Source organism: Perissodus microlepis, chromosome 12, assembly GCF_051167445.1.
Source record: "Perissodus microlepis isolate ML-2025 ecotype Zambia chromosome 12, ASM5116744v1, whole genome shotgun sequence".
In the NCBI taxonomy this organism is placed as follows: Eukaryota; Metazoa; Chordata; class Actinopteri; order Cichliformes; family Cichlidae; genus Perissodus; species Perissodus microlepis.
This window is the reverse complement of record NC_140472.1, coordinates 21,545,614-21,571,421: the sequence shown is the minus strand read 5'-3', so window position 1 is coordinate 21,571,421 and position 25,808 is coordinate 21,545,614. Positions and strand designations below refer to the sequence as shown.

Below are 25,808 nucleotides of genomic sequence, written 5' to 3'. Positions count from 1 at the left end.
TCACTGACTGCAGTTCTCCACTTATCTCTCTGCCTGTAGGGAAGTTTCTTTGTTATAGCTAACATGTTGGCAGGCATGTCAAGCTCCTGCATATAACTGAGATCTTCCATAGCATTGCAACAGCCTCTTAGGAATATTGTGTAAGCTTGAAGAGCTTTCATGTCCTCTGCTTTTATTGAAGACCAAGCAAGTGCTTTGCTCATGTAAGCCGTGGCAAGTTTATGTTCATTACCAAAATGCTGCCGTAATAAAGACTTTGCCTTTCTGAATCCTGCTTCTGAAGTCATGTGTAGGCGACTCCTTACAAGTTCTCTTGGTTGACCCTTTGTGTGTTGTTCCAAATAATAAAGACAATCTCCAGGGTTTTCATTTCCGCTTTCAATGTTGTGTTCAAATGATTTAATAAAAGTCTGGTACTGAAGTGGATCTCCATCAAAAACTGGCATCTCCTTTTTAGGTAATGAAGAAAGACTATGTTGTTGGATTAATAAAGCAGTGAGTTCATTTTGCTTACTCATGACCAGTGTTGGGTAAGTTTAAATTAGTAACTTAGTTACATTACTAGTTACTTCCATCAAAAGTAACTCAGTTACTTCAAGTTACTCGTTACTTTCAAAGTAACTAGTTACTAGGGAAAGTAACTTTGGTTTTACTCAGACTTCTCTTGTTAATGTGTTGCTAACTGGATACCCAGCAAGATTGCCAGTCTTCTAGTTTGCTAACTTGCCACAAGTGCACTGTGCCACCTACCAAAGGAAAAAACAATGTGCATATTTCCACGAGAGAAATCCCACGCCTGGACCGTCGTTGACCACCGCCATGATTCTAGCCTACGTTACAGCGTCGTGTGTGCTTTTTACATCCAACACAAAAACTGCAGTCGTGGTGCTTTCGATTGTACTCAGAACTCAGAAATTCTGCCTTCTGAATAGGAAGATGTAGGAAACACCAGGCTGCAGATGAGCTGCATACAGAGCTGGACTGGGACAAAAAATCAGCCCGGGCATTTTGACTATAGACCAGCCGCCATTATAGGAAAAATCATAAAGCCTTTGAATGAAAACAAACGCTGTTGTGACAGTGATGTACACTGTCTTGATGGTATATATGCATCAATCTATCAATCGTTTGTTGTAAGACTCAGATAATTATTTATTAAAAGCTAGACATTTTAAATGAGAATAAGAAAGTATTTCTTTGTGCCCCCCTTTCCCTGTTAATGCCCTACCTGCCCCCCTGGCAAAACTTTGCTAGACCCGCCCCTGCACAGTTACCAGCTGTCAGCTACACAGAAAGGATGCTGGTGTTATTTATCTCCCAGAAACAGTTCATAACTTCCCTTCAACTCATTCATGTCACCTCAAAGGTAAACCTGTTTCTCCATCACCTGTTCAGCTCTGATGATTCAGTAAGGACATCTCCTGGTTTCATCTTCATGTTTCCCACTCACCAGATAACCAAACCGATATCATGACCAGCAGCTTTACAGCTGTGGCTCCAGCAAACATCAGCTGATACTAGAAATTAATATTAAATAAATTCTAACAACAGCTGATCAAACTTAAACGTGCTGCTGTTGTTTAACGTGACATCCGGTGGTTTCCTCTTTCTGGCGCAAAGCGGACGATAAATAAACAAGAGGGAAAAGCCGATCAGCTGATCATTGATCAGTTTCATGATTGAAGTAGAAACAGGAGAGGGAGAGAATGAGAGGAGAAGAGGCAGCTGTGCAGCAAAGACACAGAATAACTCCAGCTTTGTGTCTTTTTCACTGTAGCTGAAGTCCGGGACAAACTGTGTTCCTTTTCACCTCAACACGAAACGCGTAATATTTTCTCTGAATAGGAGACGATTCCGTTTTTTAGGGAACGGTTGGCAACTCTAATAATTAACCTATGAACAAAATAAAGTTCAACATCAGTAACATAGCACCACCCAGCTGTATAGAAACTCCGTCATGCTAGCTAGCACGCAGTACGAAAAAGTCAGCACAACGAAAATAAACTCCAACTAAACTTGGTTTATATCTGACCCAGATAGACTGCAGGTTATAACTTCTTACCTGAAGTTCAGTTCACCTGACACTCGGACGGGCGGCCGCTTCGGGTCTCTCCTCCTGCCTCCCTTTCCCTCCTCCACCTGCTGGCCTCCACCACTTGCTAATGTTACTGAATCTGTGGAAGCTCCGCGATAGCCACCACACGAAGTAACGAATAACGAGCCTATCTAAATCCCAATAACGAGTAACGCGTTCCTGATTTTGGCATAATAACTAGTTACCGTGCTCGTTACCACAATAATAACGTAGTTACTGTAACGCGTTACTTAATAACGCGTTAGTCCCAACACTGCTCATGACAGATAAGATGTTACAGTCTTCTTCATGACTAGAAATTTGAGAAGATACATATTTATTTTCACGTGAATTTCTAATGTTTGACTCATATGTCAAGGGATCTTCAGAAAGAGTCTGAGGTTGTGTTGGAACTCTGCCTGTGGTTAAGAGAGATTGTGAGTCTGCAACATTATGCTTCCTAAAGATATGCACATGTTGCCTTTCATGTACAGGATTATCAGGACGAGTATTCAATACTTGAGTTACTTTTTGTCCCTTTTCAAAATATGACTCCATACCATCTGATATTTTTGATAGTTTACTTTTAATACTGGATCCTTTTGAGCCTGCCAGTACTTTCATTTTTGCAACCGTGGCAGCTATATTTGTTTCCAGCTCCAGTTGCTCCCGCTGTCTCCTTAACTGTGCTTCATGTTCCTCCAAGGCGTGTTTATCCTTAAGCGGTTTTTGCCTTACAATCAGTGCAGCTGCTTCAGCTTCAGCCATTATTTGTGCTGATGTTGTACTTGAGGCTCTGGAGTTTGAGCTTGAAGAACTGATTTTACTCTTTTTGCTTCCTACGTTTGAAACACTTTCACCTGGCTGTATTTCATCTTGTATGTCAGAATTTGTTTTAACCTGCTTTGGAGATGTTAAGATGTTATGTTTATTGTTTGTGGAAGAAACCGTCTCCTTTGATAAAACAGTCTCAGCAGAAACAGGCACATCTAAAGTAACAGCAGTAGGCACATTCTCAGCTTCATTGCCTTTTTCCATAAAAGGTCGTCCAGCTTCAAGAAGCCACTGTTTCACATCTTCAACAAAACCATCATTACATTTTGTTATGCATCCAAACCAATCAATATGAGTGTCTTGTTCATCTTTAGGAATCAATAAAATGAATGCATCATCAACTGCTTTGGCATTTTTATACAAATCATTCAGTTTTCCCAAGTTAAGCTGCACAGTTTTTGCATTGTCATCATTTTTCATCAATTCTTTAATATCACGTGTTAACCCTTTAATCTTGTTAACATGAGCCTTTCGCTCTTTCTGCAAAGTTTCCATTTTAAAAGCAAGCGCTTTAGCCGTCAGTTTTGCAGATCTTTTTTCTTCCAGTTCATGTTCGGCTTCTTTTATTTCACTCATCGTCACTTTTTCACATGCATCAAAACAACATTATATTCCACAGCTTCAAAGTGCCTGCCTGGCACACCTGGAGTTGGCGATAGCTATTTAATAAGAGAGAGCGTGAGAGGGGAGGAGGAGGAGACACATGGCGTGGTAACCGGTGTGGGCGACGGCCGCGCAGAGCGGCACAGAGGCCCGGCTATAGGCAGCTGGCTGAGGCGTGCGGCAAAGGAGAACGAGACCGGAGATCGCGGATGACCGCGCACTGGAGAGAGTGATCGGGGCTGAGCAGAGAGGTCTGTGTTGGTGTTGACGGGAGGTAGCTCCTTGCCGAGAGAGGCCCACGGCAGGGGATTGAGAGGCAGCGGGATGGCACCTTATGTCCCCGGGACGGCGAGATTATGGCTACGCGTGTGAAAGCACAACACAGTGGCGGGCGGAGTTAGGAGCTCTGCCCATCCGGGGTAAGTCCCGATCAATCCTGTGTAAGACGTACCTCCAGTGGAATCTAAGAATGGTGACTGCCGCTGACCCTCTCTCCTTTCTTAGTTGGCACCAGAATGAAGAGGCAGACAGGACGGCGACAATCCTGTTGGTTTCTGCACCGTTTGGACTTTTATGGGACTTGACCTTCATGGCTGAGGCCATTGCATTTTGGCTGTATAGTTGTGAAGAGAAAAGTTATTAGAAAGGCAAATGAAGTCACACTCAGATATCTAATTTTTACATGCGCATGGGCGGTCAGTCCGATCTGCTCTGCTGTCAAAGTGCGCACAACAGATGTGACAGAAAAACCGCCCAGGGCTCTCAGCGCATTCTTTATTTATACTCCAAGTGAGCTTTCAAGGAAGTGGGAGTGGTATGTTCAGTATACAAAAACGTTTCCATAATAGGAGAAACCTTTAGCTTGTCTGTTGAAATAGGAGATAGCTTGGTATGTATAGAAACTTAAACATTTCCTTAAAAGGAGAGTGAGAGAGGGGGGTGACCATTAACTCAGGATGTAGTATGTATGTCACCGCATTCCTCTACACATCTGGTTCCACTTTCCTTTCCTGTGGTGGTTCCAACTCACAAGCTCTCCTATCTTAAATGAAGCTACAACTAAACAATAATCACAAAACTAAAAAATCTCTTATCAATAGTTTTAATTACTTTTAATGTTTTTAACTTCATGTTCCTGCCTGGCCAGAGTATTTTAGTGCTTTCTTTAAAAATAAATTATAGTTTTAGCAATTTGTGTTTATATTTACTATTTCCCTTGGCTGCTCCACTGCTCTTCCCGTCAAAAGGGTTTCCCTTCTGTGTTAAACTTACCACCTGTGAATCCTCCTATGACACGTGCAACAATTTTCTCTTGACTAAATGTTGCAACTTTCATCCATAAATAAAGCCGCGGCCGGCTGAGTTGGTTGTGTCCCTGTGACGCGCCTCCAATAATCCATAATGCCCATGGACTTGGCTCAACCTCAGATGAGTACAGCGGCAAAATGATAGATTAACATAATTGGAACGACAAACAGGCCAGGCTTTGGCTGAAATTTTACAGCTTCACCTCTCATCCTGCCCTTATCCTGAGGAGAAGCTTAAAGGACAGTCAATCTCCTGATGAAGACAGAAGACAGACAGAACAACACCGTAGATTTGAAGAATTAACAGCAGGCAGAAGACAGTACAACTGACCTAAAACACTGAAGGGTCCAGCAGCATGTATGTTAATGGAACATGCGCTCTGAATTACAAGCTGGAAAGTGTACCAGTGACATGACTGTGTGAAAGCACTGCATTGGACTGTCTGAGTTCATATTTGCCATGCTGGGAGTTAACCGCCAAGAAAAGACTGAAAAGATGAAGAGAGAATGAACAGAGAAGAAGAAACGGCTGATTTGGGCCTGTGTTTGATTTGGGAGGCCACACAGGAAGCTGTGAGAAGAGGGGACGAGGACCGGTGAGAGGTGAAGGCTGGACGTGTTCAAGTGAAAGTATAGGAAAATTGGGTTGAAAATTGAGGCGGAACTTGTGGGGTTTAGAAATGTCCAGAGCATCGCAACAGAAAGGTGAATTAAAAAAAAGAGAGAGAGCGGGATAAAGAAATAAATAAACTAATAATACATATATGAATAGAAAAATCTTTTGTATATGGCGAGGTGCTGTGGGCACCTAAGTCTGTGATAGTGTAGAATTTTCAAGTCAATACCATGGTTGTATCTACTGAAAATCTCTGTGAAGCTTAAATCTCAGTGACCTTGACTTCAAGGTCAGAGGTCAACTTTTCTGAAAATCAGAGGAGTTTCACATTTATAACACAGTTATGTCTACTAGGAGGCTGAAGGGTAGCACTATATATTTATAAACAATCAAAAACAACAATTATTTCCAATTTGTATGGAATTTATTTCTGTAAAGGTGGTATTTTAGGTCTGATTGAAGGACTGATGTGATGGTAAGGTGTCCGCTGCTGCGCTTTGAAGATTGGTAGGCTTTTTTTTTTTTTTAATTTTCACAAGAATTGCTACTTCCCCTAGAGTTTTGGCCACTCCAACAATCAGAAGATTTCCCTATGAGCAAGCATTTAGCGACAGTGGGAAGGAAAAACTCCCTTTAAAAAGGAAGAAACCTTCAACAGAACCAGGCTCAGGAAGGGACAGCCCTCTGCCACGACTGGTTGGGGTGGGGGGAGTGAAAATTTAAAAAAAAAAAAAGCCAAAGTGATCATTATTGAAGCAGCTTAATTAATTTTTGCATTGTAATTTGCTGTTAATATCATTTTCCAACCCCAGTTTGTGTTTTTATCACTTTTGTCCAGGGTGGAAGATGCCATGCTGGAGACTGATTCAGTATGGTCCTTCAATGTTGATACATGGGATCCTGTCAGAGAGGCCAGGGCTGAAAAAGGGATGCCGGAGAACCTGAGAGGGTGTTATCCGCTGGTGTGCATCCAAGGCCAACATCTCTTTAATTAGGCTGACAAATAAGCGTTGGCCAGCTTCTGGTCCTCGTCTAAACATCATTAGCTGTTCGAGGTCATCCAGACGTGTAAGTATTATGTATCTTGTCTCCAGGGATTCATGTCCTGTCCCTGGAACAGAGCCTTTATATTGTTCTTCCGTCTTAAATGTCCAGCGCTGTTGTTTGTATTTGTCTCCAATGAAATAGTTTTCAGTGTACACGCCAGAGTCTAGCACATGATCTGGTGGCTGACCCTGAGTCTCTATGATGAATTTCAGATAATCATAGTCATTCTCCGAAGGGTAGAGTGGCACCCCTGTAGCAAGCTCCACAGCCACCAGCCCCAGAGACCACATGTCACTTGCTTCATTGTAAGGAAGGCCAAGCATAACCTCAGGTGCACAATAACCAACCGTCCCCACAAAGTCACCAGGTATCACTGCAGATGCAGGACATGCGAGGCCAAAGTCTATAAGTTTGACTTTGATGGGAGACTCATGGCGGTTTACAACCATGATGTTTCCAGGTTTGAGGTCAGCGTGCACTATTCCCACAGAACCCAGGTGGGACAGAGCATTTGTCAGTTGACCTAAAATTGGCCTGACTTCGCTTATGGGGAGACCCTGTTTATTCCGGTCCCCTATGTAGTCCCACAGGCATTGATCAAGGAGTTCAAATTTCAGGCAAACCCGCTCTCCGTCGTGGAAAAAGCCGTTCCATTGAACAATGTTGGCGGCATCTGGATCCAACCTTCGCAGCTGCTCCAGGATGAAAATTTCCACATGTGCCTGTTGCAGAATATCAGGGTCGCTCTTGTTGACTTTAATGGCAACAGCTTGGTTGGTTGTTGTGTCGCGACATTTGGCTACAATACCAAAGCCCCCTTCTCCGAGGAAAGCCTCTACCTTGTAGTGCTTTCCCAAAATGCTCCCTTTAACTATTTCAACCTCATCTGAGTTGAATGATGGACTGGCTGACGTGCGGACGAATACTTGCTGAGAAAATTCAACCGAGTTTTGAAAACTGCAGTTGATTTTCTGTGATCTCTTGCTTTGCAAGTTTGAAGGGTGCTGAAAGACCACAGGGTTTTGTGATATTTCAGCACTCATGTCAATGCACAGGGAACTCTTAGGGTTGAAAAAGGGATGCCGGAGAACCTGAGAGGGTGTTATCCGCTGGTGTGCATCCAAGGCCAACATCTCTTTAATTAGGCTGACAAATAAACGTTGGCCAGCTTCTGGTCCTCGTCTAAACATCATTAGCTGTTCGAGGTCATCCAGACGTGTAAGTATTATGTGTCTTGTCTCCAGGGACTCATATCCTGTCTCATACTGAAATTGTTGGTCAGTCTTAAATGTCCAGCGCTGTTGCTTGTCTTTGTCTTCAATGAAATAGTCTTCAGTGTACACGCCAGAGTCTAGCACATGATCTGGTGGCTGACCCTGAGTCTCTATGATGAATTTCAGATAATCATAGTCTTCATTTCCAGGGTAGAGTGGCACCCCTGTAGCAAGCTCCACAGCTACCAGCCCCAGAGACCACATGTCAATTGCTTCATTGTAAGGAAGGCCAAGCATAACCTCAGGTGCACTATAACCAACCGTCCCCACACGGTCACCAGGCATCACTGCAGACACAGGACATGCGAGGCCAAAGTCTATAAGTTTGACTTTGATGGGAGACTCATGGCGGTTTACAACCATGATGTTTCCAGGTTTGAGGTCAGCGTGCACTATTCCCACAGAACCCAGGTGGGACAGAGCATTTGTCAGTTGACCTAAAATTGGCCTGACTTCGCTTATGGGGAGACCCTGGTTTTTCCGGTCTCGTATGTAGTCCCACAGGCATTGATCAAGGAGTTCAAATTTCAGGCAAACCCGCTCTCCGTCGTGGAAAAAGCCGTTCCATTGAACAATGTTGGCGGCATCTGGATCCAACCTTCGCAGCTGCTCCAGGATGAAAATTTCCAGTTTCGCCTGTTGCAGAATATCAGGGCGGCTCTTGTTCACTTTAATAGCCACAGCTCGGTTGGTCATGGTATCACGACATTTGGCTACAATACCAAAGCCCCCTTCTCCGAGGAAAGCCTCTACCTTGTAGTGGTTTCCCAAAATGCTCCCTTTAACTATTCCAAGCTCATTTGAGCGGAAGGATGGGTTAGCTGACATGGTGAAATGTGTCGGCTTGATCAGTGAATTGCTAAGTAACGCGAAATTCAATCAAAACTCTCCAAAAGGGTTTGCTTGCTGTCAGGTCAAGGTCCGTTGAGCAACAAAGTTTAACAGAGCAAAGCTCCTCCTACTTAAGGGTTTTTTCTCTCAGCAAGATGATGACATAACAAAGGATCAAAGGCATTCTATTTTGGATCAAAGGTATTCTATTTTGGATCAAAGGCATTCTATTTTTTCAGTTGAAACACTGAAAAAAAATAATGTTTAAACAGGGAGGGCTGTATTTTCTGCTGCAACATCTCAACAGGAGATAATAAGATAAAGACAAGGAAGACTGGTGATCTATCCATATCAGCAACATCGGCAGGTTTCTAGTGCAGGAAGTAATAAAGTCAGCCCTCGTGTTTGCACTACAGGTTGCTTTCATGAATATTTCTGTTTTTGTGGTGGGGGAATTTTTCCTCGTTCCAACGATGTAAACAAAAACATTAATTGTGCTTTCCGCAATGACTAGTAATCTTTTTGTCCTACTGTTCATTTACAGAACAGGAAAGGTTTTGTTTGGTTATGATTGTTTTGCAAGAAATACTTCAATCACAGTGGGGTAGTCTTGATTAAAATGTTATATGAGAACTGTGGCACCATGTGTGACCAGATATTGGCATGTAGTCGTCGCCAGACTGTCATCAAACGTGTGAAGTTTGTGAAAGACTGGACAAAATACATTTTTAGAGATGAAAATCTTATGTCCAGTGGTAAATGATCAAAATTCCACCACAAACATGGCTTTGACGAAGATGTCCCTTTCTGAAGTAACCCCAAAAAGTTCCTGAAGTAACCAAATGGAATTTAACCAGTGACCTCTCACTTTGCAGGTGAATGTGTAAACCAGCGATGCCTGGAAAACACTAAAACTGTGCCAAAATGTCATTTTACATTCAAAATGGCGGACTTCCAGACTTCCTCTTTGGATTGGGTTCACTGAATCTGTGTGTAATAAATGTCATACACGTATTTCAAGCTGTAAATAAGTTGTTAGAAGTTCATTAAAATTTCTTAAGTGGTGCTGTAGATCCATTTCTGCAGTGCCAGTCACTTTTTTAAAAAAAAGTACATTTTGACCTGATGTGAAGAATGCAAAAAATTTCATTAGTTTGGAAGCATGTTTGGTATATGATATACTTGCCTGACTAATAATAATTTATTATTACTATTACTACTGTTGTTGTTGTTGTTGTTGTACAATGGGGCCTTTTCCCTGTGAATGACCAGCTCCCAGCTAAAATGTGTATTTTGTGCCATTTATAAGGTCAGTGCTTTATCATACCTTAAACTGTAAGGTATGTGCAGGGTAAAAGCCTCAGTTGCTGGGAAAAGCACAGGTGTATTACAGTTTTTCTGAATTGCTAAAACACTAAACCCCATTGTAAAAACTAAACTGTCAACTATGAAAACTCTTTCATCAAATCAGTCCCACTGTTGCCAAAATCTTAAACACTATTCATCTGGTTAGGACACCATTTGCAAAGCTCAGTCTCCCATTTAGCAAAACTCTAAACACAAAACACACTTAGCAGTGTGGTGCACCTGTTGTCGTGTGAAGGCTGTGTGCAGAGTGATGTCTCCTGTGTGTCGAAGCTTTGAAGCGTGTGTCGGGTAATCTCGTGGTAGTTTTGTAAAGCGCGTATCGAGGCTTGCTTTGATTACGTATGCAGTGATGTTCGAGGCCTCGCGGGCAGTCCGTACCACGTGACTGATTCAGGAACTGGCTCACCGGTTTGCACCAGATTCTAAATAAATTGGGCAGCAAAACACAGCTGATTCCCCGTCACATTGTGTTGTGGAATTGGATTACGTCCCAGTTACATACTTACTTGAACATTTCTCCTTCGATGGAACCAGCAAGGAAGAGAATATTTGTCTGACAACATTTAGATCTCATCTCTCCTAATATTCAAATATTGAGGAGGGATACAGGAGGGATTCAAAATCACAACACCGGTCCAGGAGAGTCGGTCAAACGATGATTTTAATGAACACACGTGTGGGAGATGAACATTGTACGCAGACAGCATCGATCTCTCTCTGACAATACACAAGCAGTTGTTTTATACCATCAGGGTTTCATTTTATGACGCCCCCTCATGCGTCAAGCAGATACAATACATGCATAAGTTTCAAAACCACAAACGTTCCATTAACGACTTTAACAAAGTTTGAAAGAACATCTTCTTCGCCTCCACGCCAGGTGCTTCCGGTAGCTCATCTCGCTCTCGCTTCTCCAAAACCTCAGGGCATGCTCTGCAGCAAAAACTGTCAATTCTGCAGACTCAAAATGCAGTTGCAAGAAAAATATATCTGAACTCTTACCTAGAAATGAATCTGCCTAAGATGTGTGTGTATATGTCTCCCGACCTCAATTGCACTTTGTTTCACCTCTCACCTCACCTACTAACACTCACAACCAGAGGCCCCTCTCATATGTGCAACAATCCACTAAAACTATATATGTAATATATTGAATAAATGCTTTAAATGAATGCCACTACTCAAAGCTTAATATTAAGATTATAAATGAATAAAAGATAATAATGGATAGCCTAGTTATTCAAATAGCATCATCCAAACTGCTCCTCAAAATAACTTACCCTTAGACTCTGCTTTAGTTTCACTTTCACAAGCACGCTCTGCAAAAGCCTACGTTTCCTGTCAGCCTGCAACCTAATCTTTCACACACTGAAGTCTGGGGCCTCTCCCATACAGACCAACATAACCAGCATATAAACATTTAAGATTATAAAAAGCATTGAAAAGCATTTAAGATTATGAATTCAACTCAACAGTTTAAAGTGGTTATAACTGCACCTGTAATAAAGGCTAATTGGGTGCCAATATGTTTAAACGTCTTTTAGTTTATTAAAAAGTGAAGCACCACACACTAGTTTGTGTCATTGTCCAGATGTACATAAGCATGATTACACAGTTACACAATCATACCAAAACTCTGTCCTGATAGTTTCCACTTTCTCTTTTGTATCAGACATACTGAGACAATATTCGGGATAAATAACCATGAAAACAATTTATTTATTAAGTTTAGAGGTTTACACATCACATCATTATAATCATTGAGCCTATCTGCCTTTAATCGTCCACTTGATGGCGCAGTAGAGCCAATGAATCGTCACAATGCTTCGAACCATGAGTCGACCAGTTGGATGGAAAGCTTCAGTTCATCACAAGGCTTCATCTCACCATCACTAATGAAAGCTCTTATAATTTGGCTGCTATTAGAGACCATTGATTTAGGCTCTCTTTGGTTACTACGTGGATCTTTTTTCAGACAAATTAATGAAAAAAATATAATAAATGGAAAAACAGAGTACAAATGTGGACAGTTAACTGGATATTACAGCGCGATTTCAGTGCATAAATACATAAATACAGGTCTGAGACGTAAGTGGGGCAATATTGATAGAGCTCACATGACTCCCTCCTGTTCGTATCCCAGAAATCCACCAGGATTTTAGTGCCTCATATACTGCACAGGTCATTGGCACACCTGTGAGATTCAGGACGACATGCTAAGCAGTGCTGTCACCATCAATAATACACCATATTAATGCAAGGTACAATTACAGCTGGGCTCTGCATATTTTATTTTAACAGAGGAAATAAAATATGCAGAGCTAGCTGAGTTGGTTGAAATTCAGTTGCTACTTTAAGAGAATTTCATACAAGAATAATTGAAGATGAAATAGGTTATTAAAGCTGTCATCATTGCTTCAGTGCCATATTCTCTCTGCTGTAACTCCGATTTGAAGAGGGGTTGTTTAGGCAACAACTCAGAGCACTAACTATACGATCACTGCCGGTCACTTAGGTGATTTGTTATAAATGTGAAAACAGCTATGCAGGTTTAATGCAAGGAAGTCTTTACTCAGTGTTTGGCATGGGTCCTAAATCAAGGAGGGGTAGTCTGTCAGTCACTGCATTCCTCACCTGCATGGGAAACTTCCCAAACTGGAAGTTATCAGAAACATTGGAGACAATACTGAATCCACCAGAGACAGCTGGGACAGGTCCTGGTCATTACCATACAGAAAAGAACGGATTTATTTCAGTTCAGTTCAAATCAATAAGGTGAAGAAAAAACAGAGACTGCATCTTATGTGTTTTCTATTCTATTCTAGTAGTTTTAGAATCCAATAACTACACAAACAATCATGGCAGTGAGGTGTGGAGGGCCAGGAGTGACAAAATGAATTAATTAAATATGCCATTAATTATTGAATTAAATCTTTCATTATTTAATTAAATGCCCATTCACTTTACTAGTGTTTGTAGTTGTTGTTGAGAAATGCCCACTGAAAGAATGGCCACCAGGGCAAGTGCCTGTAATCGGTTTACAGTAACACGTTACTTGTAACGCATTACTGCCCATCTCTGTTGAGAACAAATAATGTAAATGAATAATAGTGTTCAAATTGTTCGTTAAAACTCTGCATATCTCAGAAAAAAAAAAAAAAAAAAAAATCAAAAGTGGTTCTTTAGACTGATGCCATAGAAGAACCTTTTTCGGTGCCACAAAGAACCTTTCAAACAATGGTTCTTTGAAGAACCATTTCTTTCAGTGGTTCATTGAAGAACCTTTAAAGGTGCCCCAAAGAACCATCAAGAAATGGTTCTTTGGGGCATCTTTAATGGTTTTTTAAAGAACCATTAAAATGATCAATGAACTTTTTAAAAAGGTTCTTCCTTCAAATGGTTCTTTAAAAAAACCATTTTAAAGAACCTTTTTTGAGTGGTTCTTTAAAAAACCATTTTAAATCTTTCAAAATAAAATGTATCATAAATTGAATTTGAGTAGGGTAAAATAAATACGAGCACAGCATAGACATATATTAATGGTTTATTGTCATTTTGTAGTATACCAAAAGACAAAAAGGCATTTTAACCCTCAGCACAACATCACTACTAATACATGTCACATATTAGTGTTTTAAACAGTAATAATTAAATATATTTGCTATACTATAAATAAATATATATAAATACTATATCTACAGATAACACAACAATGAATACATGTACTGTTTAATTAATAAAACATCAGAAAGTGATAAAACACATTAGAAATAGCAATAGCTTCATAACAGACCAATAAATCAACACATTTTCATCAGCAGATATTTGCATGTTCAGTAAAAATATTTCAACAACAAGTTTATGATTAAAATGATCAATGAACTTCAGCCTTACGCTATATAATGTACGTTTCATGTTGTACTCATGGTCCTTTGTTAGTCCAGTTTAGGATAATGTCTCTGACGTATGTATCATATCAAATATATGTCATATCAAAACAAGCCCACACCTGCAGTTGTTTCAGTTTTTCACTGGTGTTTCCTGTTAGCTGGTCAACCTCACTCAGGTGGACATCCATATCAGCCAACCAAACGACAAGTTCCTCCCTTTGTGCTTCAAATCCCTCCCACTCTGAGACAAGGAACTGAAAGAGAGAGAAAAGAGTCAATTATAAAGAAGAGAGAAAAGTGAAACCCTCCTCAGAAGGTCTGACTCGCATACCTGCAGTTGACCTGTGATGGACTCCAGTTTGGCGTTCACGTCATCCCTCGCCGATGCCAGCAGCCGAGTCTGCAGGGTGCCCTGGAAGAGCTGAGTTAATGTTCGACTCCTCCTGGTCAGGTTCTCCAGCTGGATGAGCCGAGGTCTCCCCTCTCGCGGCTGCCTCTGAACACAGAAACACAAATTGCATCTGAAGCAGGAGGTGCAGATTTTTTTTGCTATTCTTTTCTAAATCCAGGCTAGATCACGTGGAGGTATTTGGAAAACTTTTTTGGCCAGCGGACGACTGTTGTCTTGCAGAAAGTCGAATCAATCAAACATATGCGATACACAATCAATTCACAAGAACACATTATAAAAAATAACTCCAGTTCTTGCCTGATTTCAAGTGAATTCTGCATCAAAACAGGGTGACAGAAGTAAAACGAGTGTTTGCAGCAAATGTGAGCACAAAGCCTCACTTTGTACAAGCCTGCTATTAAAGTTCTCCTCTATGCAGACGACTTTCCTGTTTTCAAGGCACAACTTGGATCTGCTGTACGAATCTTATGGATACACACTAAATGAAACAGTGTGCATGACTCCAGATTCTGATCCCTCATCCTAATATGGTCCCAACATAGCAACAGCAATAAAGCAGATGTTGAGGCTTCAAAATACAAAGTCCATAAACCAATGGCTGACATGGGTTTTATCATAAGGGTGATAAATATACAGATTTCAGTCTGTCTTAGAGATTTGATGTTCATTTACCTGCAGATGCACTATACGTGCCTGCTCTGTGGTTTTCCACAACGTTTTCCACATCACTATTTAATACAGGAAGTAAGTTAACTAAAACAAGTCATCTTTCTTTGTGAGAGGACCATATTAATGAAACAAACCTCAATGACATCATAGGGATCCCTAAATATGCTCCTGCTGCTTCTCTTCCTCCTCATCCTAAGCTTCCTTCTCCTTGTCCTCGCCTTCCATCCAATTGTAATTCAACCTAATTGTGTTTCTCCCCCTCCTCTTCCTCATTTTGTTGGAGCTGTGAACACAATTAATGTGAATCTGGATTAATTTGTGCAAACAAGAAAAATCTACAGCTTTTTGGTCAGAGGTGCTCTTGTGATTTAAGCCGGGTAGAGTAGATTTATGTGTTGATGCTACCTGCTTCAGCTCTGGCTGCTGAGTGATATTTACACCCTGGCTGGATTATAAACTTTAACCATGTGCTGAACTTTAGCCCAGCGTTGATACCTCTTGTTAGTATAACGACCTCTTCTTAGCTTGTATGTATGATGGTGGATAAATGAAATATACAAAGAAAATTTAACTATATTACAAAAGAACATTATCTTGGAAACATCAAATGACCGGAGCATAACTTGTCAACTAGTCCAAAAATAAGTTATACAGGAACAGTCAAAGACACACCTTCTCATGTCACATTTCTATTCATTTCCATATAATTAGAGTTAGAGTTATCTAATCTAATTATTCATTCAAAACACTTATGCATAGCTGTATTTTATACAGCTCATACAGAATTCAAAGTACAGGTTCATGTGAGTATTTAATGTACGGCTCAGATCTACAGAATTTCAGAGTTTCTAGAGCAGACAGAGCTCGCGTCACAACAGGCTTCAGGCGCCATTTTAGTGACTTTAACAATATATTAAATTTTAATATCGGTCTAGCTGACATTAGGTTATGTACGCAGCACGCAATTGAACCACACATTTTAGAAGCCAAAGGTTCAAAATAGCTGGGAGCACCTTCACTTAATTATAACAGTGGTTTTGTTAGGAAAACAGTTTCTGTATACCGGATACTAAATTGCGCTGACGGCTAACGTATCTAGCTAATCGCTACTGTTAGCACAACATTAACAGCAATGACGAGTAACAAAAACAAAACAGTAATAAGGTTTTAATGAAAATGTTTTACCTTTTCCAACAGTCCCAGAATCCAGAGCTTCAAAGTCCAGCAGGTACTGAAGACTGTTATCCGTTTCGCTGTCACCGTCCGTGAGAAAGTTTTTTTTTCTCGAAAGGTCAAGGCCCGCCGCTCGCGCACTCTGTCTGCGCATGCGCATCCCAACGACTGACCCCCTCCGTCCGCTCCCGGGAGGTTATAGTATGACGTGTCCTGACGTCACTCTCTCTCCCCCTGTCATTTATTTGGCTCGAAACACATATTAACAAATTGCTCAGTGATGAACAACTACTCAGATCATTTACCTAAGCAGTGCGCTTTGTCAAAACGAAGTGTGTGTTCATTACACTGACATTCTGTTCTGCAATTGTTATTTACTTGTATTTTATAATTTGACTTTACATACTGCTGGGTGGTTTGTAAAGTTTACAATAACTAGTATTATCATTATGCTATATTTTCAAAAATATATAATAATCTCAAAAGTAATGCCTTGGAGTAGAAAATAGTAATGCTTTATTAAAATTTAAAACTAAAGTACAGTATTTGAATGTGTGTATTGTGTCTACTGTTTGTTAACTCACCATATTCATAATGGGTTTGCAGGGTTAGGGGTGTGTGTGTGTGTGTGTGTGTGTGTGTGTGGGGGGGGGGGGGGTTAGGGTCTTTAGGCTTCCCCCACCCCTGCCACCAGTATATTTTTAAGCAAATATTTCTAACTTTTATTTGAATATTCAGTTTCCTACCATCTTCTCTTAAAGGGTAATTGCCAGGTAACCCGCCCTCCCCCTTCGCACACACATGCACACAAAGAAAACACACAGTATAATTCACAGCCTCGTTATAGTGAATAAATATTTATGCCATTTACAACATCAAACTTAGATTGCTAAGGATGAAGAACCTTTTGTTCTTTAAAGAACCATTTGTAATAGCTGAAGAACCATCCACAAAATAAAAAGGTTCTTTGACGTATGATGGTTCTTTAAAGAACCATGAAGACATCTGAAGAACCATTTAAGAACCATAATTTTTCTGAGTGTGCCTGGAAGCCCAGTACATCCACCATTCCTTCTCTCCACATATCCAAACCATCTCAGGCTTGCCCCCTTAACTTTGTTTCCAAATCGCTCAGCCTGAGCTGTCTCTCTCATATACTCATTTCTAATCCTGTTCACTCTAGTCACTCCCAGCGGCAATTTCAGCACCTTCAACTCAGCCAGCTCCACCTCCTGTCTCCAAACCAAACGTAATAACAGGCCTCATTACCATCTTGTGACCCTTCCCTTGCTGCTATTCTCCTGTCACAAATCACCCCTGACACTGATCTCCACCCACTCTGCCTTGCCTCCCGAACACACCTTTCCCCTTCCTTTACCTTAGGTGAGCATTAGGACCACCACAGTGTTGGCCAACAACACTGGAGAGATGGAGACTGGTCCAGTATGGAAATCTCATTCTTGATGATCCACGTTTGATTTGACAAAGTTTTTTTTGCTGGATGCCCTTCCACACTGTTGACTACTACTTTCCTTTTTTCACTCACAAGAAATAATAAAAATTAAAAAAAACGAGACGAAAATTTTCTGGAGAGACGAGAGCCAATCAGAATTAATTAAGTTGTGTAGAGAGGAAGAACAAGTTTGGAAGTGATCCAAACAGGAGTAGTCTCTTGCTGCAGCAAGGTTAGATGTGCATAATTTGATCTGCCGCTTACAAACAGGGTGGAGAAACTCCCATGCACCCTGTTTCTCAGGAAAATGCGGCAAAATGTCAACGCCTGGGAGGAAGAGAAGAGCGGACGGGGACCAGGTAAATCTAAGAGACTGAAACCAGCAATAAAAGATTTACAAATACACACATCCATATGTTAGAAAGAAAGTTACCTGAGGGTCTAACATTTACAATGAGGCAAGAGGTCACTGTAATTACATATTTACATACAATCTAACACATACCTTACAATCTCTGTGTCATAGTGTTATATATCTTTACTCAGTATAAACATTGTTAACACAGGGTTGCAGTTGCTGCAAACACGATTCTCAGCAGAAGGAAATGTTTCATATTGATCTTCCAGCGTTTAGTGAAACATGAAGGTTTTATTTTAGCTGCTCCTCCACAGCTGCTTATTTCACACATTATTTTCCCCTCTGCGCTTAACGAGGTGCTAATTACAGACGTGAAAACATCTGCTGCGGTGTTTATTTGGGATGAAGAGTAGACGCTGTTTATCTTTGATGGCACGCTCATTTTACCCTCTTCACGTTAATGAGAGCATGTTTTGCACACACGCACGCACACACACCAAAGTTTAAATGCCCCACTGGTTAACCATTTGTCCCAATTACAGATGTGACTATTACCCACTGACAGGCACACGATGATGATTAATTATCAGCTTTGGTAGCTAATGTAGTTGGCATGCCCCCATAATATGACTTTAATTGTCTATCATCTTTCTCTTTGTTTCCCTTTCTTATCACCCACGCACTGAGCTCATTGTGCTCTGATCTTTATTCCTAGCAAATAACCTTGACTGAAGAAATTGCGAGGACAATTATTTTTTAATTCTCAGTGTCTCCCTTTTCTCTGTTCTTGTCAGTTGCACTTTATTCCCATTTCTCACTCTTAAGTGATACTTCTTTTTCTTCCCCTCCCGCTGTCCATGAGCAACATGATAATTAAAAATCGTGACCTCGTTATTTTAGTTTCAGTCACAATTCTTGAATAGAGGGAGCACCAGAGCTGAAAGGGAAATGAAAAACTGATCTAGAAATATACACACTCACACACGGCCTGACTTGGCTGTATGTTGTTTAAGTCCCATCACTTACCAGCAGAGTGCAGTAACCACCAGCCTATAAACCACCAGCTCTGCTCTGTGTCCACCTCCCGACGGTCTTCAAGTATAAAAATTTATGATGAATTTTGTTGGTTCATTTGCTGTGACAAATATGTGTAATGCAAGCTCTAAAAATAAAATAATAAAAATCTCTTTGGGTTCCACAGAAGTTGAATAAAGGCTAACGAAGTGCAATCAAATACACATATCCTCGTAAACCAACAACAATGCTTCATTGCATTTATAGTAAACTTATGTACTATAAGTTTACTATGCGTTATGTACAATGTATTTTAATTTACGTTCAAATGGCATAACAAAAAAGTGTTTTGTGAATATTTTAAGCATTAAACCAGCACACATCATGGATGCCACTTAACGAATTCATGCCACAAGCTCACAAATAGCTCAGATGCACTGAAAGGCAGCAAGGTCTGCACCATTACACCGGAGACAGAGCATTTCACCGTGATTGCTATTCCTCAGAGGTGAATATTATCATTCTAGTGCCTTAGATATTTGTGGCCACATACATCCTAACTGGAAATCCCTTTTAACCCTGTAACGTTACCTTCCATGCAATGTGATGTGCACCTCCAGAGAAAGGTAACTACATGTCAGATGTATTTAAGCCTGCAATGTCTGAATGGAAGAGGGGTTTCTGGTTGCATTGTAAGGTACGACACAGATTTTTAAATTAGGCTTTGGTGTGTGAGCTTTACGCTGTGCACCCATTAACATGGTCAAAGATGTAAATAAAACAGAAAAGCAAGACAGGTGATGTGATTATCTGTCTGCCGAGAGGAAAGAATAAAGGGACGAGGTCATTCACCTCGTCACTGCTTGTTCACTTGACTTTGACCATCAGTCCATTAGCAGCAGTTCTCCTGCTGCACCTCCATTCACCAGTCTATCAAACTCCTGAAGTTTGCAGATGACACCACCCTCATCAGGTTGAGAAGGTGATTGGCTGGAATCTTCCTTCCCTCCAACACCTCATTTGTGTGGAAAACATGGCAATAAATGCAATTCTGATTCTGACGTGCTTTTGTCTGCACCCTGTCCCAGGGGGACAGGTTACATCCTGTGGTTATGTAGAAGGAGAGTCGAGGTACACTGTGGACAGGTCACCAGTGTGTCACAAGCCTAACACAGTGAGACAGAAAACTGCCCGCACTCACATGCAATTTAGAATCACCTCTGCTGACCAACTGAAGGAACTGCAGCTTCAGGCACTTCTGCTCTGGCTTCAGTTTTCAGCCTGAGAAGTTGCTGCTTGTTGTCACACTGTCTTCTGTCTCCTGCTTTTGTTCTTATGTCTTTCCATTTCTGCATCACTTCTAAAAGACCTTTTGATTTAAGATGAAAAATTGTGAGACATGATGTACAGATAATGATGTCTCTCAAGGTTGTTGAGCTAATGCCTAAAAATTTGCAATGCTTCTTGATTTCAGACAGCTGTGTGTCTAATCATGTTTCAAACTACTGCTTGTGGCCACTAATTATGCTGTCTGAAGTGACTCGTGACACGAGGAGATTCTGTCATCTGTGAACTAGATTTGTAATTAAGCTGCCGTTGGCTGAAATTGCTGTTGATTGACACCGCATGTTAAACAGTGTATTTCACTTTTAACGTCAAGGATAAAGACAGACTGCTGTGTTTGAATAATGTAAGAGGACCCTGGGTAACGTTTCCCTTCATTCATGTATTCATCCTACAACTTTGCTTCTGCTGCTTCCCGTTCCCTGTCCTCCATCGAACCCCTCACCTCTTCCTCTGAAGCCTGAGCACATCACACGAGTGGGGGATGTATTAAATCTGAAATCCTTCCACCTCAGTGCGATTGTGGAAATTGTGTATCCCTGCGGGAAGTAAATGCAGATTGAGGGATGGGTACATGGAACGAGGAGAAGTGAATGGAAGAAGAGATGAATTTAGTGAGGAAAGGTTGGATTGATTGGGTGGTATTTAGAAGATGGATGGAAGATGGTGAACATGAGGGAGAGAAGGAATGAAGGGATGGATGTGAGAGGAGGTGTGTGTGAGAGGAGACGAATGAGCTGTCCGTTTGAAGATAAATCAGAGAGGCAGCGTAGTGAGGAGCTCTATAACTACACGCACACGCACATATACAAACAGATGCGTGTGTGTGCGCGCTCATGTTTTGACTCACACACATGCAAACACAAATACACTGACTGACTTACTCCCTCGTGCACATTCTGCCCCACGGCGAGGTGGTAAAAGGCCACGGCTGATTGGATGCTGGAGGCTGATTTTGCCCCGAGTGGCAGAGCAGGGCATGTTGGGATGTTTGGATACAAATGCAGTCATCCGTGAAGGCATGAGGTAGGTCACCCCTCTTCTCTCTGTTTCTTTCGTCCTTCCGATTTTAACATCTCTTTCCTTCCTCACGTCCTCATTCTCTTGTTTCTTTCTCCGTCTTTGTTACGTTTCACACATTTCACCACTGGGCTTTTCAATGACGCCCTCTGTTCCCATCTATCCATCTTTCATACAGAGTGCTTTCTCTCTGGGTAATAACTGCAGCTCTCACGGCTCCTCAATTTTTCCCACTCTTGTTCTCCTTTGTCTGGCCTTATCCATTTCCATCTGCCCTCCATATCCATATCTCTTATATATCTCCCCTGTTCTAGCTACTAGCTGCTTGCCCTCCATCTTTCCTTGCTTACAGCTCCCTAACGCACGCACGCACGCACGCACGCACGCACGCTGTATCCCTGCAGTGTAGTGTGCTAACAGAATAATTAGTCGTGCTTGATGTCTCTGACAGCTCTAATCCTTCTAAATGGCCACCACATGCCTCCCCTCATCTACTCATGGTTAGACACACACACACACACACATGGTGTGTTGTAGATACACACACATTCTTGCACCACTTGCAAACAGTTAGAAACCAAAATCTCTTCCATCTGTGTTTAAAGCATTTTGGGATGCTGTTTAAAGGTTTTCTTCTCTAATAGCTAATTCAACTGAAACATATCTGCACAAAATCAGCCTTGTTGCCAATGAGGTTTGACTGTAATACCCAAATAAAAACAAAAAGTTGGATATGTTGGGCAAATAGTAGGAGCCACCCTCCTCAGGCTGGGAAGCAGACAGACTGCATAATGTTGAGTAAAATTTGGTCCTTTGTGGAAGGACGTCAGAGATGAGTGCAGATTACTTCAAAAGAAATTCCACCAGATTCCGAGATATTTTTTTCTTCGTTTGCAGCCAAGAGAACACACCTCTGATAGAAATCAAAAATGTCTAAGAGAAATCAAACACAACACTTCTTGATAAAAATCTAAAGACTTTGACAAAATGTTACGTTAGAAAACCAAAGAAGGTGTTTTTAAAAGATTTACCAACTCTAAAAGAAATTCAACCAGTATGATTATTTTCAAGTATTTATTGTGTTTTTCTTTTTCTTTGAATTTAAATATTTTGTTTGCTGCACGTCTTTGCTATGAGTAAAGTCAAAGTTATTAAAACAACCCAGATAGGGGACAATATGGAGTCCAAAGTGCAGGGGATAAACAAATAATGGACTAAATCATGGACTGATCCAAAAATTAAGAAGGATATTCCAACAAGAGGAGATGAGGAAACAGCAGAACTCCAAAAGAAGGGAATGGGAACAAACCCTGAGACAGACTGGCGACCTCTCGAGCAGCTGGGTTAGGGTTCAGCTCTCCAGCCCTGTGACCTTGAATTAGATAGTGGTTGAGAAGATGAACGCTCGACACTAAAACGCAATGGACACAGAAAGGTGAGCATACAATCTAACAACGAGACTCAACAATCAAGACAGTAAAGGAACAGTAAAGTGAAAACAGAGCACATCAGAAAATAGGAAGTAACTAAAAAGAAATGACTAACAAGCAAATGTGAGAACAGAGATGAGGATAGAAAAAACAGGGAAACACAAAAATGAGTAATTCATCATGAATTTTCTTTTATTTGTGGTATTTACCCCAAAATTCCTTGGTGCTGCAACAAGTGGTGCAAACAAAGAAGCACTTCATAAAAGTTTATTTTAGTTTCTCTATAGAGCTCAAAAAGTGTTTGTTGAATGTGTTGAATGTTTTTGTGACTCTATTGAGAGTTTGTTTCTGTTTGGTACTCTTTGTGGGTGGTAAGAAGCTCACTTGGGACACAGGGCTAAATGCTATCAAGGCAACACGTAAACCTGTGATGCTTGGATTACTGTTACGTCAAAGGTGTAGCTGCATGTCTTAGTAACTCATAGGGTTTCCTTTGGTGGGCCTTCACAGCTCACCAGATTGTGGTATTAGTGCCATACAGGGAGTTTCACACAGGATGTTAAATTCAGTCTGCTGGCTGGTGAACTGATAACGGTGACACCAACACCTCTCCAACCTCCTGCAGTCTTTGACCCCCCAAACTGGACTGCTGTTTCTTTTTTTAGTGGTAACCCATATGGAAAAGAAATAATAAAAACTTATATGATTTACTCATGAAAGTGGCCACTTTCTCATTACTTTCATATATTGTTTTAGTAAGTATCCAAAACATACAAGTTTCATTATATAATTTTTCAAGGGATCTTATATGTGTTTTCACTCTTGTATGCTTTTCATACAAGTTTCACACAAGACAGATACGAACTTTATAGGATTTATATATATCTTTTCCATATGGGAAGATATCTACTATTTATCAAATAGATGTAGATAAGAGTACTTCTTGTTAGGACTCTAGATTCTCCTAAGCTGTTTTCACACACACTAGCTTGTCCCAAACTTTTCTAAACATTATCTGATAGAGTGGATATCCAGAAAAGGTAATGGTAAAAACCAAAAAAGAGCATATCCGCATGGATACTTCATACCAACTGTCAAACATGGTGGTGGAGGGGTGATGATTTGGGCTTGTTTTGCAGCCACAGGGTGCCTCGCAGTCACTGAGGTGATGAACTCTGTATACCAAAGTACTCTACAGTTAAATGTGGCAGGAGCTGAAGAGAGCTGTGCATGAGCAAATGTCCACAAACCTTTATTAAATGAATGTAAACAAGTGGGCCAAAATTTGTCCACAAGGATGTAAGAGACTGAAAAAATCACAGAGGACATTATTACAGAATGTAATGCTGTATTTTTTATTAATCTTATATTTTTTTACTCACTTCTTCCATTCCTGGTGATCTCTGGCCCACTTATCAACCAATCGGCATTCGACCAATACATAATTATTTTTACTGTTAGTATTATTATCATCACTACTGATGCTGCTACTACTAAGAATCAGAATAACTTTTCCTGTTCCCGTGAGCAGATTAACCCACATTTGGTACTGAAGTTAACACAGGATTAAAATCAGGACTGTAACAGTGTGAGAGAGCTTTACTTGTGCACAAAGATACATATGTGAGTGTTTGTTTGCTGCTTCAAACATTTGTGGTGGTGGAGTTATCCAATCTCCTGTAGTTATTTATTGTCTGGGAGTATATTGTACTTATTTATCTATGCAGTTGTGACTATAAGCCTGAAGCCTGTAGAAGCCCTGTGTTGTGTGTGTGTGTGTGTGTCTGTGTGTGTGTGTGTGTGTGTGCCCGCACACATGTGAGTAGGCTCATTCTTTGTTGTGGAACATGACAAGCATCATTACAGTGCTGAACTGAGTCAACATGGAATAAATACAAATAGCTGTGTTCACTCTGTTTCGCTCTACTACACAAACACACTCTAATGTGAGTGTTGTTTGTGCCTGCATTAATGCATATTTGTTTACTGTATTTGTGTGTGTGTGTGCACTCTCTTTGTATGGTGAACCTTGTAATGCCATGATAGGAAACTGAGACAGAGTCACAGGGGGTTTGCAGCGTTGTACTGCTCTTCTGAAAGATTTCCCCAGAGAAAACACCGATCAGCCAAAGAGAACCACAGGTGAGAAATGGAGACCCCCCCCCCCCCCCCCCCCCCTGCCCCCCCGCCCCCGCCCAATCATGACATGCTAGGTAGACTGGCAAAGAGAAAAGTAAAAAGGAAGGAGGCAATGACTATTGAGACTGAATGAACTCAATCAAAAAGGAAAAGGGACAAAAAGAAATAAAAAAAAAGCAAAATACAAAAAAAAGAAGGAAAGGTGTGGTTTGGAAAGATGAAATGATTTGGCGAAGAACAGAGAGAATGAGAAAGGGTGTATAACAGAGCTCCCAAAGGAATTCCTACCAAAATCCTTATCCTCAGATGTTCACTGGTTGGCTGGTTGTGCTATTTAAGTTGCACTACAGCTCCATCAGGTGTCCATCCCCATCCTGACTGGAAGTGATACATTAAAAAAAACATCCTCAAGCAGTCCCTTTTACAGCAACCACATTCGGGTTCACAGATTTAAATTTACTTTGTTGCTATAGTCGTTTTATTTAAAGCACAGAGATTAGCATTTAATGCCTTATGTAGCTTTAGATATTTAGATTTCTAAATAGTGTATGTAGCATGTGCAGAAAGAACAGGAGCAAATAAACGAGACAAAAGTGTTTTGCAATATGTGTGGAAAGGTAAAGTTAAAGCTAACGAAGAGCGCCTTAAAACAAATAAGTCTTTGTAAGGTTAGAATTGAAATTATTTCACCAATAACACTTAGAAAGTCTACAGTAACTCAGCTCTTGGTCTGCTTTGTAGCCTCCCAGTTGGATTTTCTTCCAGTACCTCTCCAGAGATTTGTCTGGATGGTATCACAGTCAGAAAACAAAACCAACTTCGTCTGAGCTCCACCCCTGTCCTGAAGTATGAGTCCACACACTCCTTCCAGCCACCTGTATCTATGATCTCTTCACAAACCAAAGCTCATAATAGACAAAATCATGGATCCTGCCATTTTTGGTCCAGGTCA

General features: G+C 40.9%; 2 protein-coding genes across 3 annotated transcripts in view; both read right to left on the bottom strand.

Moving 5' to 3' along the window:
- Positions 1-21,640, bottom strand: part of LOC146376271 (SMAD family member 4-like) — a 34,230-nt gene extending 12,590 nt beyond the window's left edge. The window contains exon 1 of the mRNA XM_084945731.1: positions 21,152-21,640. The gene's annotated coding sequence lies outside the window, so the exon portion shown is untranslated. The remainder of the gene's footprint in view (positions 1-21,151) is intronic.
- LOC146376272 (nesprin-2-like) lies at positions 12,635-21,141 on the bottom strand. Of its 2 annotated transcripts, XM_084945733.1 has the most exons (4): positions 16,111-21,141; positions 15,060-15,208; positions 14,176-14,340; positions 12,635-14,098 (listed from the first exon to the last, which is right to left on the bottom strand). In XM_084945733.1, exons 2-4 carry the CDS (start codon positions 15,114-15,116, stop codon positions 13,931-13,933), a joined length of 390 nt encoding a protein of 129 aa, XP_084801859.1. In that variant the 5' UTR covers positions 15,117-15,208; positions 16,111-21,141; the 3' UTR covers positions 12,635-13,930. The 2 variants fall into 2 exon arrangements, with proteins under 2 accessions (XP_084801859.1, XP_084801858.1); XM_084945732.1 differs by lacking the exon at positions 16,111-21,141 and having other exon boundaries at positions 15,060-16,102.
- Positions 21,641-25,808: the final 4,168 nt, after the last annotated feature.

Bases quoted from the DNA above. Each gene is read 5' to 3' on its own strand.
- LOC146376272 (XM_084945733.1), bottom strand. From the start codon at position 15,116: ATGAGGAGGAAGAGAAGCAGCAGGAGCATATTTAGGGATCCCTATGAT. The intron at 14,341-15,059 runs GTTTGTTTCATT...TTCTGTGTTCAG, and splicing joins ATCCCTATGATGTCATTGAG to AGGCAGCCGCGAGAGGGGAG. The intron at 14,099-14,175 runs GTATGCGAGTCA...TCTCTCTTTCAG, and splicing joins CCATCACAGGTCAACTGCAG to TTCCTTGTCTCAGAGTGGGA.